We start from the raw sequence: 26270 nt of genomic DNA, 5'->3' as shown, positions 1-26270 counted from the left end.
AGATCTAAATATTTTAGCAGATGTGCTCATGTCATGCTCTCCCTTTATGACTGGTTTTGTACTCCATTTAAGTACATCCTGTATTCTGTGAACATAACAATGAGATCAAGTACAGACAATTTGTGCACTTGTTTAATCACAGGAATGACAAACAGGGGGGGGGCATTTTTTGGGCTGTTTTGGACCTCTGTTCATGTGACGTATCATGAGTGGGTACTGTGCCTCAATAGTGTTGAATGTTATACCCAAATTACTCACCTTGTTAACTGCTCAGGTAACCATTGTCATTTGGCCATTAGATTTGCATCAATACTCATTGAATCAGTTACACACAAACTGATTCTTGCAATCTCGTTCACTGAGGACTGTAGTCTAGTAGTGGGTACGTCATGGAGGTTTCAGTCGATCGAGGCCTTAACTGCATAGTTTCCATTATCCAAGAACAAGTTAAGGTGCCCCTCAACAGAACTTTAGGTTCAAGGCATGTGAGGTGGAGATTACACACTGTGCATAGATCGCCACCTAGTGTTGGGCCCGGATGTTTGTAGTTGCTGTCCTAAAAGTTCTTTGGAAGTCACAAGACAGGTGACTCTTCCTTCGGCTCATCCTTGGATTGGTTTTTTCCGCCATCAGGCTTGGATGTGTTTTCCTGCGCACCGGTTTGGAACAGATTTTCCTTCGGCGTGCAATCCTGACCCAGTAGGGTCGATTGCGGTCCCCTTTGACGCAACTTTTCACGACTTGGAAGTCTTCCATTCCGGTCGTCGACTAAGGCCTTCGGGCCTACCTGGGCCATACTTTCTGGCTCATGGAAAGGACGTCATTCAAGAAGTGTCCTCAATGTGGGTCTAAGTTTCCCCACACAGATCTACATGAGGTATTCAATCATTGCCTCTCCCTGGAGCACGAGGCCAAAGACTGTTCCGCTTGCGCCTCCTTCTGCCCCAAGAAGACTATTCGGGACCGACTAGCTCGAAGAACAAGGGCTTGCTCGTCCGCTTCGATCCTGGACGACATTTTTCAAGAGGTTGTCTGCGTGCCTGAACTGCAGCCAGCCGAAGAAAGCACCAGCTCCTCTGATACCGAAGACTCAGACGTTACATCACCAGCTCAACGGGTCGGAAGTACGTCGACACCCCCGACCCTTCCTCAACACCGTCCAAAAAGGCTTCGGTCACACCCTCACCTTCTGGGCCTGGTGCACACAGACTGCTTCCCACGCCCTGCCTTTGGGCTCTGCAAAGAATCCTACTAAGCCTTCAGGCGGCTTGGGCTCTAGTTTGCTTATTCCCGGTGTCGATCCCATACCGAAAAAGAAGCCATCTTTCTCATCCACGCCAACTGCTGCTTCGACACCCAAGCACTCGTCGCAAAAGACTGGCACCGGCTCATCGACATCAAAACCGCACTCCGAGCAGAGTTAAAAAAAAAAAAAACGGCCTAAAGGTCCCGACTCCCATGCTTCGGAGCCGATAAAACCCCCGGAACTGAAAACACATTCTGGTTAAAGACATTTCAAAAGGTCACTGTTCTAAGCTGAAAGACCCCAGACCAGCTACCGAGCCGGTGCCGAAAACCTCCGGAACCAAGAACTTCGACACCGAAACACTTGCCATCCACAGAAGAGCTTTTTTTACACCTGATCCTGCTCAAAAGACTCTTGTAAAGTATCTTAAGACTGACTCCTGGCTCCATGAAGAGACCACTAGAGGCGCCTGCACCTCCTCCAAAGAAAGACATTGCAACCTCTCCATTAGGGGTCCCTTCTCCACCACCTCCTCATACTCTACCTCCTCCACCACATCAATCTCCTACACCATCCCCTAATCCAGATGATGTAGATACAGACTGACACAAATGGGGGTGCACATGACCCAGTAGGGACCAATAGTCTCCCTCAGTCACCTAATCCATGGGATGATTATACCACCCCTGATGAGCCTTACGTCCCTCGAGATGATGTATATCCCTCCAGGCCTTCCCCCGACCCCCCCAGAGGACACTATAGGTTTTAACCTACTAGTCCATAGGGCTGCCCAATACCATGGGGTCGACTTGCACACACTGTGGAGGAAGATTTCTTATTACACTTGACACTACTCAATGTGAGAAAGTGGCTCTATATATACTGGACCAGAATAAGGTGGTGTGCATAGTCCTCAAACCCCAGAGGTATAACAGGTTAAAGCAGGTGTGACCTTACACTCTAAAGTGGTAGCTTGGTCGAGCAGCAGTAAGGCAGTACCAGAGGACAGTGTAAAGCATTTGTTGTACACTGTCAGCAAAAGGTTTCACACCCACTCAAGGACTGAACTCTAGGCTAATTGTTTTTATATCCAAAGATCTAGTTTTAGAACCAACAGGTATAAAAATGTACTTTTCTCGATAGGAGTACTCTCTTATAATTACTTTGCAAAGAGGCACTAAATTTTGTAAACACAATAGGTACAATTGTTGCAGTAGGCAACACAATTTAACATTGAGCTCAATGGGTTTCCTACATAAATGCAGCTAGTTACTTTATACTCTTGTAGTCCCAGGACTGGATCCTAGTTTCAGCCTTTGGCTCTAAGCTGGAAACAGTTTAGTAAAAACGGATTAGCTATTGCAAGGATTTCTAAAGAATATAAAGGTATTTTAAAAGTTGACACTTAGAAACTTTTTAGTGCAAAATCAGCAATGTTATCCAGTGGAAGAAAATTCAAAGCACAGGTAAAGTAGGTTCTCGTTACTTTTGTAATCCAGTACTGGACTCCTAGGTTCAGCACGGGGGTCACTACCTAAGACTGGTAAGTAATTACGTTTGAGTAGTTGGTACGATTTTTAAGGAACATTTGTAACTGTCAAAAGTAGACAGAAGAAATTTCACAGAAACAGTCAATGGTTTCGTATGAACGGAATTTAGATTACTAGTAACCACGGTTGTGATTACTTTTGCGGTTCTGTACTGGGCTAAAAGATGCAGCTCCTCTCCTGATTACAGGTGAGTACTTCGGATTTTGATATTCGGCTGATTTTAGATGAATATTTTAAAGTTTTAAAACTTCATACTTGGAAGAAATTTCGAGTCAAACCACTCAATGTTATCCAATGGCAGGAAAGTGAGTCATCGGTTTTCAGTTAAGTACTCGACTGGTGAAGTTAAGGTTCTGGGCCTAGACTCGGGTCCCCCAGGGTCAGGTAAATACAGTTGGTACACCCTCAGCGGCACAGGGGCGGCCGGGTGCAGAGTTAGTTAGGCCCAATGTTATCCAATGAGTCAGGGGGCCTTCGGTTGGTGGCTGCTGGCTAGCACGCCACGCGTCTGTGGAAGCTGGGCTCCTGGTCACTTGCTCAGGGCAAATGGGGAAGTAGGATAGGACAAAGGTTGCACTCCCAGGGGCACTTGGGCGGCGGGGTGCAGGGGTGTCTTTTGAGGTCGGTAAATCTTACCCCCTGCTGGTTGCGGTCGGAGGGGACCTTTGTCTTGAGGCTGCAGGTGTCGCCGGGGTCGTCTAGGAGGGTCCTTGGGCACTGGATTCCCGGTCCGAATCGCCGGGGGGACGTTCTCAGGGTCTTGATTCACTCCAGCACAGGCCAGGCTGGCGGGTGCAGGGTTTGCGGTTCCGGGCTGATGCCAGGACTTGTTACTTGCTTTGAGCAGTACCACTGCTCGTTGGAAGGCCCAGGTAGTCAGAGTCACAAGACAGTGGGGTCCTCCGGTTTTTGAGGTTGCTGACCACTGGAGACGCCGGGGTTTAGCAGGAGCAGGTTCGAGGGTCGACAGACCGATAGGGCTGGGGCCTAATCAGTCGGTGTCTTCCTCTTTTTAGCAGCTGCATGGCAGGTCTTTGTGTTCCTTGATCTTGTTTTGTAATCTGGATCTAGGGAAGGAAGGTTTAGGGAGCCCCTAAATAATGAATTTAGGGGCATTACTGGTAGGGCAAGGACAGAGACCAATAGGTCCCTGTCCTGGGATGGGTACACCCCCCCTCCCCCCCCCCCCCCCCCCTCCCTAGCCTGCTCCTCTCCTGTGGGAGGGGGGCAGGAGCCTAGCTGTGATTGGGCAGGGCTCCCCATCTTCCCGTGGTCATGCTTCACCTAGTCTCCCCCACCTGAGGGGTGGGGTTGGCACATGCTGGCACACCCCCCTTCCTGACCTAGTTTTTCCCACCAGTCTTCACGCCAGAGTGGGGGTCATGACTGGTGGGGGCCAGTTGCTGGAAACAGCAAATGGTTTGGGGATGCTCAGAGGCGGCGTGCCTTTGAAGCTTCCCCCTGCCCATCCTGGGGGAGGAGACCTAGCACCTCGCACAGGATGTGCATTGTAGCAGGCCCAGGAGAGCGGGGGCTCTCCACCCAGGGGTCCAGCAACATGTCTGCTGTGTGGCAGCCTCTGCAGCCACTCAGCCTAGACGTGGATTGAAGGTTAGGTTTCAGGGGGCATCTTTAAGATGTCCTCTGTAGTGCATTTTACATTAAACCCACACTGAGGCCAGTGTGGGATTTAATGTGTTGAGAAGTTTGATGTCAAACTTGTCAGTGTTCAGTGTAGCCATTATGGTGCTGTGGAGTTCGTAATGACAACCTCCCAGCACCATACACTCTTAATGACATCACTGTAGTTGCAGTGCCCAGGAATGGCCCTGTGCACTGTAGGGACACAGGGCTCATGCACCTGTGCCAACACCACAGGCATAGGGCACCCAGCTAGAGGGGTGGCTAATGTTTGCCAGGGCAGTGGGGTTTTGGGCATGGCTCACCGGTATGTATGTTTGCCATGTCGACCCTTTGTTTAGTTCTGCACCTAGACACTCAGCCTGCAAAGGCAGTGTGTGTCAAGGTACAGGGCCCCCAATTGTTGCACAATAAGTGCTGCAGCCCTTGGGGGTCTTCTCTGGTCACAGTGCTCTGGGTACCTAGGGTACCATTTTCTAGGGGCTGACATGTGGCCAGAGATGCCAATTGGGTTTAGGCTTTAGTATAGGTTTTAGGGAAGGAACACAGGCCCTGGGTACCTGATTGGCAGGGACCCAGGGCTCACCTAGGAAAAGTGCATCAGGTATCCGGCAAAAAGTGGGGGTATTGCAACAAACTCGCTTTCTCACACACAAAGGTCCACTTCCATTTTGCCAATGCTTAAGGGGGTCATTAAGCATGCAACAGAGGCATTTAAAGATCCCGTCAGGGCTCAAGTCCTCAACCACCCACATTGAGAAAAAATACAAAGCTGCCCCTGCAGATCCCGTTTACATTAGAGGCCCAGCACCGCTAGATTCCTTAGTCTCGAACACCTGTAAACGTGCCAATTCACAAACATCAGGTGAGGCCTCACCACCAGATAAGGAATCTAAACTCCTTGACTCCTCCGGCAAATGAACAGCGTCACAGGCAGCTAACATATGGGGCATTGCCAACACTCAAGTGCTATTGGCAAGATATGACGGAGCACATTATATTGAACTGGAATCCATAATGCAGAATTTACCAGATAAATATAAAAACCGGGCCAATGAAGGTAAAATTACCAATACTTCCATTCGTTGTGCCCAGGATGCTGCAGATACTGCCTCAAGGGCAATTAACACCAGTATCCTTTTACGTAGGCATGTCTGGCTACGTATTTCAGGTTTTAAACCTGAAGTACAAAATTCCATCCTCAATCAGCCATTTGATGAGAAACACCTATTTGGACCGAATATCGATGTATCTTTAGCGAAAATTTTTAAGTCGGACGCAGCTAAACCTATGGGAACCTTGCAATTGCAAGCTCCCAGTCGTTCTTTTCGTCGCTCATCATATAGAGGCAACACAAGAGGCTACTTCTCCGATAGCCCCTCCACTTCTTAGAAGACCCATAGCCAATCCACATTCACTAAGGGCTACCAAAGAGGGGGTTACAAGGGTAACAACAAAGGCAGAGGCAAAACCAACATCTCTGCCTCCACCCCTACCCAATGACTTTCCTCTACTCCGCCCACCCCCCCACCCTCACCCACCCACAGACATTCCACTCCGGTTGGGAAAGACTACGATTCCTTCCTGCCTGGTCCAACATCACACAGGTGGGTGCGACAAATTATTCAATCAGGTTACTTTCTAGAACTAACATCTACCCCCCCCCCCCCCCCCCCAAAAAAATATACCACCAGAACAGCGTCCAATGTCCCGAGAGACTCTATCACTGCTAAACCAAGAAGTAATCTCTGCTGGAAAAAGGTGCAATAGATCCAGTTCTCTGCACCAACAAAACAAAGGCGTTTCTCCCTATACTTTCTTATCCCAAAGGACTGCTCTCGAAGGCCTATTTTAGACCTCAGACCTCTAAATATATACATACAGTCAGACCATTTTCACATGGTCACACTCAAAGTCCTTCCTCTTCTTTTACAAAACTACTTCCTTGCTACTCTAGATCTCAAGGACGCATACTTCCACATTCCCATTCACAAAGCTCACAAAGTATCTCAGTGTTGTAATAGACGGGCAGCACTATCAATTCAAAGTACTCGCATTCGGAGTCACAACAGCACCAAGAGTATTCACCAAGTGCCTAGCAGTAGTGGCAGCACATTTACGAAGACAGCACATCCACGTCTTCCCATACCTGGACGGCTGGCTCATTAAAGCCAGCTCCTACAACCAGTGTGTAGAACACTCATGCCACTATCCAACTGCTTCACAACTTGGGGTTCACAATAAACCACACAAAGTTCCATCTGCAACCATCCAAAGTACAACAGTACCACGGTGCCACAAACACTTCGACATCACTAGCTTATCCCACTCCAGTAAGGATAGCCAGCATGCAAGCTCTTCTCACAAAGTTTCAGCCACAACACTCCCTTCCAGCACGAGTGTTCATGCAGCTCCTAGGGATGATGGCCTCTTGCATTATTTTAGTGCCCCATGCAAGACTTCAAATGAGTCCTCCAAGAGTGCTTAGCACGTCCATGGACGTCAAGGTCAATTAACAGACCTAGTGTTGGTATACGGTCTGACATCTCTCTGCAGTGGTGGAACACCAAAAACCTTACCGAAAGGAGACCGTTCCTAGAGCCTGTTCCTCAAATAGTCTTGACAGCGGACGCATCGCTCTCAGGCTGGGGAGCACACCTACTGCAACACAACATGTAGGGCATGTGGACACCACAACAAAAGTTACTCCATATCAATCATCTAGAGTTACTAGCCATATTCCTAGCATTGAAAGCTTTCCAAAAGCAAGTATCAAACAAAGCTGTGTTAGTCCGCAGGAACAACATGACAGCTATGTATTGCATACTAAAACAGGGCGGAACACACTCCATGCAACTCTCTCAGCTAGCAAAGAACATATGGCAGTGGGCTTTACCTCAAAACATATTCCTCTTAGCCCAGCATGTTCCAGGAGTACAAAATACCATAGCAGATCGAAGTAGTCAAACACAACAGACCCACGAGTGGGAACTTCATCCGCAAGTTCTTCAACCATTCTTTCAAATGTGGGGACAGTCTCAGATAGACCCCTTTGCCATCCACGAAAACGCCAAATGCCCAAGCTGCGCTGCCAGATATCCACACCCACTGTCCAAAGTCAATGCGATCTGGATTAACTTGTCAGGCAAACTTGCGTACGCTTTTCCACCTCTACCACTCATGCCACTAGTAGTACGCAAACTACAGCAGCATTCTCTAACCCTAATCGCTCCAACGTGGGCCAGACAGCTTTGGTACACCACACTGCTACAACTGTCTGTGGAGCCACACCAAAAGCTATACATATCTCCATGCCTTTTAACCCAGAACCGTGGAGAGATCAGACACCCGGACCCAGCTCAGCTCAACCTTGTGATCTGGCTCCTGAAATCCTAGAATTCTGATATCTTAACCTTCCTCCTGACTGCATGAACGTCATAAAAGAAGCTAGACGTCCAACCAGTAGAGCATGCTATGCAGCCAAGTGGAAACGCTTTGTAATATATTGTCACAACAATATTAATCCTCTAGACGTGTCTATTCAACACATCATAGCGTCCTTATTACATCTTTAAAAATGTAACACATCTACAAAACAGACAGCCTCTATCTCTGTTCAAAGTGCCTGCTATAAAAAGCCTTCATGGAAGGCCTCGAGCGATCATTCCTCCTAGGGTACCACCTTCACCAGTGTGGAATTTGAATATTCTCACACGGCTAATGGGACCTCCCTTCACCTTTACATAAATGTGAACTACAATTTTTAACATGGAAGGTTGCGTTCTTAGTAGCCATTACTTCACTACGGAGAGTTAATGAACTACAAGCACTAACCATTCAAGAACCTTTCTTGCAAATGCATCACAAGGTCGTTCTCCGTACCAATCCAAAATTCCTTCCTAAAGTAATGTCTCCCTTCCACCTCAATCAATGGAACTCCCTGTGTTCTTCTCCCAGCTACAGACAGTAGCAGAAAGAGCTCTTCATACCCTAGATGTCAAAAGAGCATTGTTATACTACATTGAGAGAACACAACCCTTTCGGAAGACTAAACAACTTTTTGAGCCTTTCTCACCACCACACAAGGGCAACCCTATATCAAAATCTGGATTAGCTAGGTGGATTGTCAAATGCATACAAATTTGCTATCCCAAAGCTAAACGTACGCTATCTGTTCCTCCCAAAGCCCACTCTACAAGGAAAATGGGGGCTTCAATGGCATTTTTAGGAAACATTCCTTTAGATGACATCTGCAAAGCAGCTACATGATCTACACCGCAAACATTCACAAAACACTATTGTGGAGATGTGCAAACAAAACAACAAGCTAATGTGGGCAAAGCTGTTCTCAAAACACTTATTTCAAACTACTGCAATGGATAGGGGTGGTCACCGGTAAGAGTGGGTACTGCTATACAATCTATGCAGTGTGTAATCTGCAGCTCATATGCCTCGAACGGAAAATGCTACTTACCAGTATGCATCTGTTATTGGCATGTAGAGCTGCAGAGTTACACGCCCACCCGGCTACCCTTATCTGTTCCAGTATTATTTTTAATTAGATACAGCTTACATGGACATCCTTCATTTTCTTGCAAAACTCCATAATTTCCCTAATGTCGAAACAATCGAAGGATGGAGCCGATGCCCATGTGCAATGTGGTCCAAAGGAGTCTATCTCGTGACCTCTAAACAACTTTTCTGGACAAAAACAAACTGCAAACATCCAGGCCCAACTTTAGGTGGCGATCTATGCACAGTGTGTAACTGCAGCTCTACATGCCAAGAACAGATGCATACTGGTAAGTAGCATTTTCCTTTTTTCCAAAATACTCCTCCGTGAGGTTGCTGGTTCTGTCGTAAAGATTAGTCTGTCCACTATAACCTAGAACCAGTTACAGGTGTCTAATTAGTTCCTTCCAAAGTCACAGACGAACCACAACTCTTTATCGCCCTAAGTGGTTGTGATTATTTCAATGTGATAGGGTTATTGGCAAGCAAGTACCCAGTAGAGGTCCAAAGGGTGCTAAAAGGTTTAGAGACCAGATTGTACTGGCTATGGTACAGATTTTCTAATGGCAAAGCAGTCATGGCGACTAGGAAGTCCCCATTACATTCACTGGTTTAGTCGTTTACAGAGCTTTAACTCTTAACCATATGAATGTATCATCTGGATTTAAAAGGCTATAAAGAATGTAATTTTTTTTAAAAGTTAGTACGACAATATTCAGTTAACCAAATTGGACCCCTTGTCAGTGTGAAGGCATCCTCCTGGTCCCTCTGGTGATGGCGTTACGGTCCCTGTGCAGGTTCTAAATTTATCTGAGATCGGGCAGGGCTGGCAAATCTAAAAAAACAAGTTGCTATGCACTCCAAGTCTCAAGTGGTAAAATTGTTCCTTTTCCCGGCAAGATGGGCTGATCTCAGTCTGAGACCCACTTCACAAGCGTGGAATCGCTGGGCCTTTCCTAGGTCTCCACCCTGGCTATGCATTGACTGGCAGTGGTGGCAGCTAGAAACACAAAGCCTTGTTCCACGACCTGCTTAGGTCTTTATAACTTTATTCCCATCACTGTGACTAACCTTATACTAGAATCTTTTTTTGGTTCCTTGATAATGGATAGCAGAGCAGCACTGATGACACTGGTTTAAGGCATTTGATACTGCCATATTGCTATTGCAAAGGGCAGAAAAGGATATTCTTTGGTAGATGGTAAAAAAAGTAGATATCCATACCAACATTTATACAGCTCATAATTCCCTGATTGCAGAACAGTTGGTCATTGGAGTGCACAGCAGGCCTAGCCTCTTTGATTTTGTAATGGTAGGATGTTATGGTAGTCAAGGTTTCAAACTGTAGGCCAATGGGAATGCACTATGATTCTCTGGTCCTGCAGTGAATAGCTGCATAGATGTAGAAATGTTTGCTTCTGTAGTTGCATATACATTTATGCTATCTTGTTGTGTCAAACTCTGTTCCAGAATTGCCTCTTGGAATAAACATGTAGGAACTGGGTGAAGTAGTTGAATTGAACAAGTCCTGGTGCAGGCGGTCCTAGAACTAGACTGGTTTCTTAAGTAGCTTTTTCTGGCCCTGTGTACTACTGGGGGCAATTAAAGCCACCTCAGAATGAGTTTTTCAAGGTACACTTGTATACCTTTTTCCTGAATAGTTTACTTTACATCTTTACGTCAACAAGAGAATAACGTTCCGCCTCCTCACCACGCACACAAGGCCCTCTACGACCTAGGACCCGAATGCCTCAACTCACGACTGTCCTTCTACACACCCGCCAATTACGATCATCCAATCTAGCCCTCGCTGCAATTCCACGCATCTATAGATCCACCATGGGCGGAAGATCCTTCTCCTACTTAGCGGCCAAAACCTGGAATTCTCTCCCCACTCACCTCCGCCTTACACAGAACCACCTCTCCTTCAGAAAGCAGCTAAAACCTGGCTATTCGATAAGTAATGCACACTCCCTCCAGCGCCTTGAGACCCTCTGGGTGAGTAGTGCGCTATACAAATTCCTGAACTTGAACTATCTAAATTCCTTATTTACAGTAGGAGCATTGTGATTAAAGATCTACACTTGTATAATGGTTACACATCTGAGCTACTTGGTGGTTCTTGCCACTACAGTAACCACATTCCAACTCATTAGTATTTGGTTTCAATGGTTTTTACTTCAAACATGACTTTGGGGGTTTGCGACAACTCAGTCTGATCAGTAAACCAAACCTTAAACAGTCTGTTTTTTGGGGGTGCTTAATACATTTCTAGTATCACTTGAACTTTTTGTTTTAAACACACCTTCTGTAGGAAAGCATGCAGTTTCCTCTTTTTTGGGTTGTTGGGACGCGGGTGAATGTGTTTTGGAGTGGGGGGGGGGGGGGTAAAAACAAAAATGCATTAATTTGGATAAAGTTTGATTTCGAGGTCTTAGTACACCAGGTTTTCAGATCTCCAGTATGTAATCAAACCTTCAATATAGCCCAGTTACAAATTTTGTAGAAGCAAAGATTTCCAATGGACTAACATTTCCTTTCCATTTTGTTGTAGTGTGACCAGTACATTGCACAGTATAGCCCACAGCTCTTGCAGTTTCTTCTGATAATGCTAGATCCCTCATTTGTCTGCTTGGTAAGTATGATCAAACTGTACTTTCCTGTCTCACACCTACCTTACCATAAAGAATGTCTATTTCTTTGATATGCTTAATTGTTGACACTGTTTTACTGTGCTTATACTTGGCTCTACTTTTAGAGTACACATTTACTAAAGGCTGATCGAATAGTAATTTAAGTGATTTAGGTTCTAATTTGTTACTATTCGGAACAAAGCCCAGTCAGGCTGATAAGTGTAAATTAGCTAGTCCGTATTAAATCTTTGATCAAAGGCAAATTCTTCAGTTGGCAGTTAGTCTTGGACCCAATAGGTTAGCAACTGTCTAGTGTTCCCTCCTTTTTCCATGATATCCTTTTACTTCCTAACCAGTAGTAACATTTGTTAAATGTATGAATTTTATGCAGCAGTTTGAATGGATTCTCCCTATATTAGCTCTAATCTTTGTATGCAGATGAGCAGAACTTTTATAATTTGTATTCTTGTTCTCTCCCCCACCCCGAAGCTTGCACTGAACTCTGATCTAGGTAAAATTGAGTTTGCTTTGCGATATTATGACTTTAGAATAAACATTCACATTTATTGTGTTGCTGCACCATTCTTCCAAAAAGGGGTTAGATTTGGAAGAAATCTTGTGTTAGAGGCATGTGTGCTATAGATACACATGCTTTTCATACTCCTGCCATCTAGTGTTGGGTCTGGATGTTTGCAAGTTGTGTTTCTTCGAAGAAGTCTTTTACAGTCACAAGGTAAGGTGACTCCTCCTTTCGGTGATGGTGTGCAAGGACATAAACTCTATTGTTGGATTATTTTCTTTCCGCCATCTGGTTTGGACGTGTATTGTTGCGCTCCGGTTTGAAACAGTCCTTCGGGTACCCCTCAGTGCACAATCCCCTGCACCCTTGATGGTATTAACGTACGCATTTCACTATTCTCCGCAAATTGAATTAATCTGGAAGCTCTCTATCTTCGGTCGAACATTGTGGTCCTCCGTGCCACTCAAAGTACCCTCGCACCGTCCTAATTAAAGTCTAACTTGTGCCTCTCACAGGTTCATCTGGCTCGAAGAAGAGCAATGCAGCGACAAAGCATCTAATAGACTAGAGCTCTTCTGAGAAGAGTCTGAACATTAAGTGGTTGAATCGTCTGCAGTGGAAGAGAAATAAGCCTTCTCTCGCCAAGAATCTGATTCTGAGCTTGATATCTAGTTGGCGTCTGAAGATGTACCACTGGGACCGGGTGCTGAGAGTACTAAAGACCCTTTACCCCACAAACTCTCCAACCAAACGGAAGTCTTCTGCACCACCTCTGCCTTCAGCCCTGGTCGGCACCAAGACTGTTTAATGCCCCGCCCTCTGACCTGGCACCAAAACTACCAGTCAAGCCTTCCGGCTCAGGATAGTATTCAAAAGCCGTCCTCTGAACCGAAACCTTCCTCTCTGAAATAGGAAGCGGGCCTTCCACAGCTTCAGAAACAGTTTCTGGACCTTATGAAAGAGAAATTAGACCCTCAGCAGAAGAAAATCTACATCAATCCAGATACTGGACATATTTTGTCGGAAAGTTACTTCAGAAGACACTAGTTCTAAAAGTCGTTTTAAGCAAAAGGACATTGTTTTTAACCCCTGTTCATCCTAAACTGTAATCCCATCCACCTCACCATCTTCACCACTACGATTGCCAGGCTTATGCTACATGCTTGGCTTAGAATTTCAGGTTTTAAACCGGAGGTTCAGCAGTCTTTTTTTTAAATACCCCTTTTAATAAACAGCTGTTTGACCTCGTAAATGAGGCCCTAGAAAAAAATTAAAAAGGATGTGGTGAAGTCCATGGGAGCGCTTCAGTCCCCATCAAACAGAGTCTCCTTTCACTTCTCATTTTCGAGACTAGGGTCCAAAAGTACATCCTCAGACCCTAATGACTCTAGGGAAAAGAGTCTCATCTGCTTTTGGTGTGTGTGTGTGGGGGGGGGGGGGGGGGGGCGCTGTGTAGGAAAGTGCCCCTTCTTGCATGGTTGCCCCCCACTTTTCGCCTATTTATGTACTTTGAGTGTGCCATGGGATCCTGTCAACCAGATACCCAGGGCCTATGTTCTTTCCCTAAACTGTATTGTTGTAAAATCCAATTGCCACCTGCAAGTCCCTTGTAAAAGGTACCCTAGGTACCAAGGGCACTGTCCAGGAAAGACCTCGAAGGATTGCAGCACTTATTGTGCCACTTAGAGGCCCTGTACCTTTACACCCACACACTGCCACTGCTTGTTTTGGTGGAGAACAAAGTGAAGTCAACATGGCACACATCTGTGTCCTGTTCCTCTTACCCACTGTCCTGGCAATAGGTAAGCCACCTCACTAGCTGGGTGCACCATGCTAGTGTTGAGGGTACAGGTTACTGATACTTGTACCCCTACAGTGTCCTTGTCAAATTCAAAAACCTTTATTTGTCTATTTCAGACCATCACAAACACACATACCATAAAGCAAAAATGAATTATGTGCAGTTACTTCTAAAATTCTAGATTAAGAAATATTTAGTGGGCTCAGTGTAAACCCAGCAGTTATACTATGCATTTCTTATGGCTGAGTACTTAAAAACATAGTTACCCTCCAGACTGTTTATTATCCAACATCTAATGCAATAAAAGCCGGGAGACATTGTCTAATCCTCAAGGACTTTAAAATTGTGATGCTCCATACCTTACATACTGGACTATAAAATCTACAAAATAGGACAACCTGTATGGTAGATTGTTCCGAATAATTGCCACAAGGACACTTTCATTTCTCGGACCCAGTCATTCACTTTTGGAAAGCTTCTAAGTCTGTGGAAGATCCAGAGCCTGAATCTAGTTAATAAAAACCTGTGATGGCCACTAGGTACCATTGTTAAATAAGGTTGTATATTAAAAGTTAAAATCAGCTGATTGTGCTGGACTGTAGGCTTTATAATCTGAACTGACAATCTATTTGTATCTAATAGTAGACTTTTTTTTTTAATTTTTTAAGCTCCTTTCTCGTCACCTTCTGCATAGTACTCTGATCAGTAAAATATTCTAGGTGGCCTAAATCACAGGTAAAATCTAGGACTTTCCTTAGCCAAGGAATCTTTAAAGCACCTTCCAACTTCAGGCTATCTGTTAAAATATCTTGGCTCCAGTCACTGTCCTGACAAACAAAAGGTCCTCAAACCGAAAGTAACTCCGGCACCGTAGTAACCCTCGGTACCGAAACCGGTTGACCCAAAAACCAGCTCCGCACCGAAAACAGTTCCCAAGCCTACCAAACGGAAGCTAACTCCGGTTCCAAAAAAAGTCGACCCAAAGTCCACCTCAGCACCGAAACCCACTTCGGCACCTAAAGTTGTCGACCCAAACGTGCTTCTGAACCAATAATTCCGGGTCCGAACACCTCCAATCCGAAAAACAGGCACGAAAAACAGGCACAACACCAAGTCATCTGAACCGCACCGAAACCAAGATCTGTTCCAAAGACTGCAAGACACTGTAAAACCTAAGCAATTCGGCCCCAAGCAAGACAAGTCGGCGCCGAGGAAGGATAGTCCCACAGAAGAACCTTTCTGCCCAGATCCAAAACAAGACACTTTGTATCCATCCAAAGACTGGACATATAATTAGTGCCTGAATAGAGTGACATGGACTCTCCCAAGCCACCTCCAGTTCCTCTAAAAAACATGCTCAAACTTCCCCCATAATAATTCCTTCACCACTGCCGGAGATACCACTCGACACTTCCCCTGCACAGCCCTCACCGGAGGATGATTATGAAGAGGATAACTATTCATAAGGGGTAGAAAGTGAGCAACACATACATGACACAGGTGACACAGACAATATTACTTGGCCATCAGATGATGCCTGGGAAGATTATAACGCACCAGATGTGCCACAAGATGACGCATACCCTTCTAGGCCATCTCCTCCAGATGACACTATAGGGTTTACGCAGCTTATTCATAGGGCCACCACCTTTCATGGGGTGGATTTACACACAGATCCAGTGAAGGAAGACTTCCTTATGGATACATTACTGTTGTCACATAAGACCACAACCACATTACCAATACTTAAGGGAGTGGTAAAACCTGCACCAGAGGTATTCAAGGACCCAGTCAGAGCCAGGGTAATTAACCCTAGACTAGAAAAGAAGTATAAAGCTTCTCCAATTGATCCAGCATACATTAAAGGCCAGTTGCCATTAGACTCATTAGTAGTCTCAAATGCTAGGAAAAGAGCTAACTCTCAGACCACAGGGGATGCTCCACCCCCTGGTAAGGAGTCCAAGCTTTTAGATGCTTCAGGAAAACGCACTATCTCACAAGCAGCAAATGTCTGGAGAATTGCTAACACTCGCATTGTTAACAAGACTTGATTGAGCTCATTCTGATGAGCTAGAAACACTTGTGCAACATTTGCCAGAACAAAATAAAGCCAGGGCTTCTGACTTAAGGCAAGGTCATTACCAATACCTCAATCTGTTGTGCATTAGATACTGCTGGCACAGCCTCTAGCGCAATAAATACAGGCATACTGTTACGTAGACATGCCTGGTTACCCATCTCTGGGTTCAAACCAGAGGTACAGGCGAGAATCTTGAATCAACCTTTTGACCTGCAACATCATTTTGGTCCTACAGTTGAGCATTCACTAGAGAAAATATAAAAAGATACGGACACAGCAAAATCCATGGGAGCCCTACAAACTCCTCCCCGAGCGTCCTTTCGTTGCTTCTCTTACAGGGGCGCCTCTAAAGGTTTTCAAACAGACAACGCCTCCTCTTCTTATAAAGCGCCCACCCAATCCTCGCCCAGTAGAGATTATTACAGAGGAGGATATAGAAGTAACAACAATAAAGGTATAAAGGTAGAGGCAGAAGGAACAACCGCAATGCCTCCACTCCTAAACAGTGACTTCCTCCCCCCCAGACCATTCCACTCCTGTCAGGGGGAGATTACAACCGTTCCTACCTGTCGAACTCAATCACCAGACAGGTGGGTAAGACCAATAATTCAGTCAGGTTATTGCTTAGAGCTCATTTCCACTTCTCCAACAATACCACCCAGACAACGTCCCATGTCACAGGAGCATCTCACACTCCTAAAACAGAGGTTGCATCTCTACTGCAAAAGAATGCAGTAGAACGCAGTAGAACCAGTCCCAAAACACCAGCAAAACACATGAGTTTACTCCCTGTACATTCTCATCCCCTAAAAGGACTGGTCCCTCAGACCTATACTAGACCTGGGGCCCCTAAACCTTTACATACAGTACGACCACTTCCATATGGTCACATTACAGCACGTTCGGCCTCTGCTAAAACAAGATTTCCTTGCCACCTTAGATCTCAAGGACGCCTACTTCCACATTCCCATTCATCAAGCTCACAAAGTACCTTTGTTTCGTACTAGACGGTCAGCATTACCAGTTCAAAGTACTCCCTTTTGGAGTGACTACTGCACCTCGAGTTTTCACAAAGTCTCGCAGTAGTAGTAGCACACTTAAGAAGGAACAACATTTATGTCTTACCATACCTAGACGACTGGCTATTAAAATCCAAGTCATCCCACCAGTGCGTGCAGCACACGCATCAGACTATCTATCTGCTACACAAGTTAGGCTTCACAGTAAATCAAAAAGTCACAACTCCAACCATCCCTGTCTCAACTGTATCTAGGTGCCACAATAGATGCCTCCAAAGCAATTGCATCCCCCAATCCAGCAAGGATACAACGTATGCAAGCTCTTATACAAAAATTCCAGCCTCAACACTCAGTACCAGCTCTAGTGTTCATGCAGTTAATTGGAATGATGGCATCTTGCATCTTAGTGCCACACGCAAGACTTCAAATCCGCCCCCTGCAAGAGTGCTTAGCAAGCCAATGGAACCTGGCTCCACAAATAACAAATCTGGTGGTGGTGGAAACCGGACACATCGTTCTCTGCAGTGGTGGAGCACCAAAAACCTTTCCAAGGGTTGGCCGTTCACAGCGCCAGTTTCACAAGTAGTGCTAACCACAGATGCATCTCTCACAGGCTGGGAGCACATTTGGAAGAACACTCAGTACAGGGCACATGGACACCGCAACAAACTACTCAAGAAATCTTCTGGAGTTGCTAGCAATTTTTCTAGCTCTAAAATCGTTTCAACATTACCTATCCGGCAAGGCTGTATTTGTCCGTACCGACAATGGCAGCCATGTATTGCATCCATAAACTGGGAGGAACACACTCCTTACAACTCTCCCGGCTGGCGCAGAGCATATGAAGGTGGGCCATGCCTCAAAAAAATCCTTCTGGTAGCAGAACATCTACCAGGAGTTCAGTCCAGTTGCGGATCAAGTTGTCAAAAACTACAGATACACACGTGGGAACTTCATGCTCCAGTTCTTCTACCTTTCTTTCACAGATGGGTCCAACCAGACATACATCTGTTCGCCACACACCGCAACTCCAAATGCCCAAACTTCGCCGCCAGATATTCACACTCATTGTCCAAAGGAAGTGCGATATGGATGAGTTGGTCAAACAAATTTGCATACGCTTTTCCACCTCTCCCACTAACTCCGTTAGTTGTACGCAAGCGACAGCAACATTGCCTCACATTGATTCTCATAACCTAACACCGTGGGCAAAGAACCGTGGTTCACCACACCACTAGAACTCTCAGTAGTACCACATCAAAAATGAACACTCCACATCTACTGACGCAGAACCATGGAGAGATCATGCATCCAGACCCCATGCAGCTCAACCTAGTGATTTGGCTCCTGAGGTCTTAGAATTTGGATACCTTAATCTTCTGATTGCATGAATGTTATAAAATAAACTAGATGTCCCACCACTAGAGCATGCTATACAGCAAAGTTGAAAAGGTTTGTTGTGTATTGTACAAATAACATTAACCCATTAGATGTAGTTTGGCGTACTCTTCAATCATGTTACATCTTACTGCTATAGCAACTTACCTTCAAAACGGACAACCTCTGTCATTATTTAGAGTACCCGCCATCAAAGCATTTATGGAAGGACTCAAAAGAATAATTCCTCCCAGGATACCCTCCCTCCCCTGTATGGAATCTAAATATTCTCACTAGGCTTATGGGTCCTCCATTTGTACCCTTGCATTAGTGTGAATTAGTTACGTATGTGGAAAGTTGCTTTTTTTAATTGCAATTACCTCACTCAGAGTAGATGAAATCCAGGCATTGACAATTAAAGAACCATCCCTACAACTCCATCACAACAAAGTGGTTCTTAAAACCAACCCAAAATTCCTTCCAAAGTTATTTCACTGTTCCACCTGAATCTATTGAGTTGCCAGTATTCTTCTCTCAGCCAGACTGTTGCTGAAAGAGCTCTCCATACATTAGATGTAAAAAGAGCGCTCCTACATTGCTAGGTCAAAACCATTTTGTAAAACAAAACCATTGTTTGTGTCCTTTTCTCCTCCACATAAAGGTAATGCCATTTCAAAAGCTGGGATTGCAAGGTGGATTGCTAAATGTATTCAAATTTGTTACCAAAACGCACACTATCCATTCCCCCTAGGGCTCATTCCACCCGTAAATTAGGGGCATCTATATCATTTCTAGGAAATATTCCCCAAGATATCTACAAAGCAGCTACATGGTCTACACCGCACACATTCACAAAACACTACTGTGTAGATGTGCAAGCAAAACAAGCTAGTGTGGGCCAGGCTGTTTTCAAGACATTATTTCAAACTACTGCAACAGATACTGGTGGTCTCCGCTAAGTAGAGCACTGCTATGCAATTAATGCACTAGTTTGTGGTCTGCAGCCCATATGCCTTGAACAGAAAATGCTACTTACCAGTATGCATATGTTCTTGGCATGTAGGGCTGCAGAGCCACACACGCCCACCCGGCTACCTATCTGTTCCAGTAATTACTTAATTAGATAACACATGGACCTCTTTTTCTGTGCTCCTACAACTCCCATTTTCCCAATGGCGAAAAACAATGTGACGATTGAGTCCTTGCCCATGCGCACTACAGGAGTCATCTACCAAACAAAGACTTCTAAAACAGTGTAATCATCCGGCCCACGACAAGATGGCGATCTATGCACTAGTGTGTGGCTCTGCAGCCCTTCATGCCAAAAACAGATGCATACTAAGAACTACAGGCCCATATCCCTCTTGCCATTCCCGGCAAAAATTGTGGAAAGGGTAGTCGGTAGTACTCTCTCCAAGTTCCTTGAACAGCATGGCTTACTGGAGGAGGTCCAGTTTGGTTTTCGACCAGCTCATGGCACCGAGACAGCCTTGGTGACCGTAATGGATGAACTTAGAAGGTGGTCGGACATGGGTCAATCAGCAGTACTTATTCTGTTTGACCTGTCGGCCGCCTTCGATACAGTTAACCACAGTATTTTGTTGAGAAGGCTGAGGGAGATAGGGGTAACAGGACTTGCCATGAAATGGTGTCAGTCCTTTTTACAGGATAGACTGCAAGCGGTGTCTCTTACCCCCTTTCAATCCTTTTACCAACATTTTGCATGGTGTACCGCAGGGCTCCGCCATGAGCCCTATACTTTTTTCATTTATATGAAACCACTAATGACGGTTATCAGAAAACATAACATTAACGTTATAAACTATGCTGATGACACCCAGTTGATTATTTCACTGGAAGCGGAACCATCTACTTCATTGGAAGGGTTTCATAGTGGTTTGCGGGACACAGCACTGTGGTTTAAGGAAAATTCGCTGCAATTTAATGTTGATAAAACGGAGGTGCTGCACTGCACCGCGGAAAGATTCCCTCCTAGGCTGCCCAGCAATTTTTTGCCTTTAGACACCCTGACCCCAGTGCAACCTGTAAAGACAGTCCGTAATTTAGGTGTGATATTTGACTGTCCGCTAACGTTGGAAGCGCAGGTGACGAAACAGTGGGTTGTTGTCTGGCCATCGTTGGGTCACTGAGGAAGATTTTTCCTCTGCTGCCCTCCATGTCTCGCACAGTGATGGCGTGCAGTACTATCCTCAGTAGATAAGACTACTGTAATGCCCGATTGCTGGAAGCTCCCAACTTTCTATTGGATAGGTTACAGAGAATACAATCTATGGCAGGCAAATTGGTCCTGGGTTGACCCAGAACGTCTTCTTCCTCACAGGCACTAGCAGAACTACATTGGCTGCCGCTAAGACAAAGAGCTCAATTTAAATCTCTTTGCTTGGTGTTTAAGGCCCTCAATGGGATGGGGTCGGTCTCCTTTCGAAAAAATGTCCTGGTATGTACCCACGAGAACCCTGCGCTCTTCAGGGGCAGAGCTCGTGAAAGTACCTAAATTCAGGAAGGTGAGGTCAGGTGGTAGATCCTTTGAGGTGGCGGCAGCAAGGCTCTGGAATGCCCTGCCTCTGGAACTCAGACAAATTACGATTTTGCCTTTCAGAAAAAGGCTAAAAACATGGCTCTTTCCGAGGATTTAATTACCGGCTGTAGTGCGGCTTCATGATTGCTTATCTTTGAATGGTTAAGCGCCAGGATGCCTGAAAGGTAACAGATGCGCTTTAGAAGTACAATAAATACATAAATACTGATAAGTAGCATTTTCCTTCTCACCATAGTGACACTGGCACCTGTATCGGAGCTTCTATCCTGTTGCCACCCAGGGGTATTAATACTTTTTCAAGTTTGGTAGCCACACAGCTGCATTGGCAAACTCCACTTCCCCCATCGAAACTAGACTTGCTTGAGTGTACATCCAGATTTACTTTGGGCACTCCTCCGATCCCAGTTGTAGACTTGCTGCCCCAGGAGTAGCTGTACTGGGTGCCTTAGGGGCTTTGTGGGCGCAATTTTTGTCTAGTTAAATTTCCCTACTTCTTACAGTTGTTACAATAGGCCTTTGCTGGAACTTAGTTCTTCCCCCTGAGGCACATAGGGTGTAGTTTGGGAACCACACACCTGTCCAGGTTTTTGGGGCCCTTTGGAACACTCCGACTCTTTATCTTGGGGATTCTCACCACCTTTCCCCTGGGGGGGTTTTGTAACCACCTACTGGTCCCCCCAGTGGTTGTCCTAGTCACCATAGTCTTGACCCAGTGGTCTGCCTTCTTTCCCAATTCTTGGGGAGAAATTAGACCTAGGTCTACCAAATGCTGACAAAACTTTTAGTTTGTGCAATTACTTAATATATGGTTCGAGGCATTTGGGCTGCTGAATTCATATCTGTGCATAGATCGCCGCCTAGTGTTGGGTCCGGATGATTGCAGATTGTTGTCCTGGAAGAGTCTTCGAAGTATCACGAGATAGGTGGCTCCTCCCATGGACTACAGTGCGCATGGGCATCCTCTCCATGCTCAGATTGTTTTTTTCCGCCATTGGGTTCGGATGTACTTTCAGCACTCCAAGTTCGGAATCAAAATAACTTTTCGAAAGGCCAAAAGACCTTCGGTTTCGTCGGTATTGTTTGCGATCGGTACCGATAACCTTTAACATTAGTTTGCACTCCAGTCGTCGAATCGGGCCGTTCGGCCTTCTCGACGCCACGTGGACCGACTGTCGATGGAACGAAGCCCATTCAAGTACTGCCTGCACTGCAACTCGAAGTTCCCGCACACCGATAAACATCCAGTGTGCAACAAATGCTTGTCTCCAGATCACAATGAAGACAATTTAGCTTGTGCCCAGTTCCGGTCCAAAAAGACTATCCGGAATCGACGGGCGGCAAGGCAAGAAATGTAGAGGTCGGCACCAGAGCCCGATAATATGTTCGGCGACGAGAAAGAACTGGTTGACGCCGAAGACTCGGATCAAGAGGAAGATCAGTTCTCCGAGCACAACTCTGAATATTATATCGACGACTAAGAACTCGTTGATGCCAAAGAATACGACCAAGATATCATAGCTGTCGAAGACTACTCCGATGACGACGAGGGGCGAACCGTGAGTACACCGCCCCATACAGACTATACACCAATATCAGACTCCGGTCGAGGCATCGCCAACAGGCCTTAGCCAAGATCAAAATACTGGTTCTAAAGCCCCGACACACTCGCCCCGATCTTCGATCTCAAATGGAAAGAAGTCCATTCAAGAGGTGTCCCCTTAGCAATGCAAAATACCCGCACATCGATGTCCACCCGGTGTGCAATAAGTGCCTGTCCCCAGACCACAACGAAGCCAACTGTATGGCCTGTGCCCGGTTCAGGTCGAAGAAAACTCTTAAGATTCGACGCGCGGCTCGATTGGAGTCGAAGTCAGCGCCTGTTCCGGTGAACATCTTCGGGACCGAAGATAAAGAGGTCGCTGATCTGGAGGATCAGGAATACTGCTCCAATCCGGCTTCGGGCCATGACTCCGATTATGACGCCGAAGACTAAGAGGTGCAAGAAGACATCTATGAGGTAGGAGACGACGTGGAGGCCTTTGGGGCCATAGAAGATAGCTCAGGCGAAGAGCTAGTCCCAACCGGCTATACAGGGGCCGACGATGACGCACTTAATAAGGCTCAGGTTGAGGGATCGCCACTAGGCCTTACCCAAGATCAACAATCTCGTTCTACAGCCCCGCATACAGGCTCGGCTTCGAACATTACTAAAGAGCCTTCGATTTCGAATCCACAATCGTTCGATACAAAGAAATCGAAACCAGCAGCATCATTGTCAAAACCGAAACGGAAAGTGCAAGTGGCTCTGGTCGGCTCCAAGGCCTCATACCCCTCGGAGCCGAAGAAAAAGAAAATGGCTGTCTATGCCAGAAAGCTCAAGGTCGTCGAGCCGATGGTTGGGGCACCGAAGACCAAGGTCAAGGCCGTCGAACCACCAAAGCCGGCGCCGAAGGGAGTAGATTCACTCAAAAGGCTCGAACCGAAAGACTGGATCGATCTTCGGTCTAGGCCTACGGACAAGTCGAAGACTGCCTCCAAGAACCCTGTTGAGTCGACGCGCCCAAGTCCATTCATAGCCAAGGAAGTGTCAGTCTCCAACGCATCAAGGATAAAGCTACAGCGGTCGGACCAAAGGCCCCAACGCCGAAGCTGGTCGGACAAGTTCAGACCGCGTCGACACCTATCAAATTCGGGTTGCCACCCTTGGTGCGTCCGAAGATGTTCGAGCCAAAACAAGCTATCGGCGCCACTAAACGAGTGTCGACAGAAATGGAGGCTGCAGAAGAGCCTGAAGACCAGGAGCCGAGGCAATTCATCGACTCACAAACTGGTAGACTGTCCATATACAAAAGAAAATTGATGCCAGAAACACCCATGGAATCATACAAGATTCCCTTGAAGAAAGAGTTTCAACAACATCTCCAGCTTTTGTGGAACGCCTCCATCACTATGGACAGGAACCTCAAAATCTTTCTCCAACATACTCAGATGTAGATGCAGGGGATGATGAACATGAGGAGGACCTCTATCATGTGGACACTGGATCCCGATGATCAAGCCCAACCATGGGCGGACCCAGCTGACTAGGGATCCGCAGACTGGCCCTGACACCCATGTGTACAGTGTGAAAACCTCTCCTACTGAGGACACAACTGCCTTTAACGCCCTTATTGAAAGGGCAGCCAGTAATCATGACGTCGAGCTACATGCTGACCCTGTGGATGAAGACTTTCTGGTCGACACCTTTTCCACTTCAGAAAGGACAGTCCAAACCCTACCCATGCTAAAAGGGGTCCTTGAGCATGCTGTTGACATTTTTAAACACCCCACTAGAGCCAGGGTGCTAAACCCAAGGATTGAGAAGAAATATAGACCGGCCCCTAAGGACCCTACTTGTATAAGGGGACAGTTGCCATTGGACTCATTAGTTGTTTCTAATGCACGTAAGAGAGCAAACTCCCAGACTACAGGTGATGCTCCTCCTCCTGACAGTCAAAAGTTATGGAAACTTCAGGAAAGAGTGGCTGCGCAGGCGGCTAACATCTGGCGCATTGCCAACACTCAAGCACTCTTGGCCAGATACAACAGGTCCCATTATGATACCCTTGAGACACTGTTGCAACACCTACCTGATCAGTATAAGGAGGGGGCAGAACTACTCATCCAGGAAGGGAAACTGATAACCAATGCTTCCATCAAATGCGCTCTAGACTCAGCTGACACTGCAGCCAGGGCCATCAACACTAGCGTTATGTTAAGGAGACATGCCTGGCTGAGAATCTCAGGATTCAAACCTGAAATACAAACTTCTATCCTCAATCAGCCAGTTAACCAAAACTTATTTGGACCGGAGGTTGACACCACCCTTGAAAAAATTAAAAAAGACACAGACTGCAAGTCTATGGGGGCTCTGCAGTCACCGCAGTTTCGGGGTGGCCCCTTTCGTCGCTCCAATACTAGAGGCCCCTCAAGAGTCCAGTCAACACAACAGGCGCAATACAATAAGGGAGGTACACCATCCACCTACAATAAAAACAACCGGGGTGGATATCGTGGAAACAAAATCAAGGGCAGAGGCACAGGAAAACACAGTTCCAATAACAAACAGACGCCCTGTCACTGCCCCTGACCATATAACACCTGTCGGGGGGGGGGGGGGGAAGAGACTACAACAGTTCCTGCCAGTTTGGAAGTCCATCACCACAGACAGGTGGGTGAGAGACATTGTACAGTACGGGTATTGTCTGGAATTAACGTCCACTCCACCCAACATCCCACCAAGACACCGTCCTATGTCCACAGAGCACTTACACTTATTGCAGCAGGAGGTCGTCAGCATGCTGCAAAAAGGGGCCATAGAGCTCGTGCCTGTAGAAGACCAAGGGTCAGGGGTGTACTCTCTGTAATTTTTAATACCCAAAAGGGACGGGTCTCTCAGACCTATACTGGACCTCAGACCCCTAAACAGTTACATTCTGTCAGCATTTTCATATGCTCACCTTACAGCAAGTTCTTCTGTTACTCAATCAGACTTCCTCGCAACACTGGATCTAAAAGCTGCGTACTTTCATATACCCATACACCCATCACACAGACAGTATCTCAGGTTCACTATTCAACATCATCAGTTCAAAGTTCTCCCTTTCGGAGTAACAACGGCACCCAGAGTGTTCACAAAGTGCCTGGCGATGGTAGCAGGACACCTCAGGAGACCGCACATACATGTCTACCCTTATCTGGACGACTGGCTTATTCAAGCAAAGATGGCCCAGCAGTGTGCCAGCCACATGTCCGACACCATTCATCTTCTTCACAGTCTGGGATTCTCACTGAATTATCCAAAATCACATCTTCAGCCCGCCCACGTGCGACAGTACCTGGGCGCGACAAACACTCTGGCAGCCAAAGCTCAGCGAGAATAAACAGCATGCAATTGCTGATTTAAAAATTCAGACCTCAACACTCGCTTCCAGCGAAAGTGTTCATGCAGTTGATGGGCATGATGGCCTCCTGCATTTTCATAGTCCCGCACGTGAGACTACACATGCGTCCGCTTCAGGAGTGCTTAGCACGTCAGTGGAATCCGGCTCAAGGACAGTTAAAAGACCTAGTGTTGGTGAGCGGTCGGGCATACAACTCTCTGCATTGGTGGAACCTGTGAGAAGTTGGCCTGGTATATGATGCTCACTAGTTCTAGTGATCACCTTGTACCATGCAAAGCAACCCTTATGATGATTGGTTGTAAGTCAACCTTATAGACCAGCTATCCTAGTGGTAGCGTGGACAAAGCACTCAAAGGCATGTGAAGCGAGCTGTTTTACCATACACAAT

General features: G+C 46.3%; 1 protein-coding gene across 1 annotated transcript in view; it reads left to right on the top strand.

The window, feature by feature from the left end:
• The window catches only part of PSAP (prosaposin), a 179339-nt gene that overhangs the window by 129757 nt on the left and 23312 nt on the right, over positions 1-26270 (top strand). The window contains exon 12 of the mRNA XM_086922119.1: positions 11504-11584. Coding sequence (XP_086778245.1) covers positions 11504-11584 — 81 coding nt within the window. The remainder of the gene's footprint in view (positions 1-11503; positions 11585-26270) is intronic.

The sequence above is a fragment of the Lissotriton vulgaris genome, chromosome 5 (assembly GCF_964263255.1).
Source record: "Lissotriton vulgaris chromosome 5, aLisVul1.2, whole genome shotgun sequence".
In the NCBI taxonomy this organism is placed as follows: Eukaryota; Metazoa; Chordata; class Amphibia; order Caudata; family Salamandridae; genus Lissotriton; species Lissotriton vulgaris.
The sequence above is the reverse complement of the archived record's forward strand: the minus strand, read 5'-3'. Positions and strand labels throughout refer to the sequence as shown.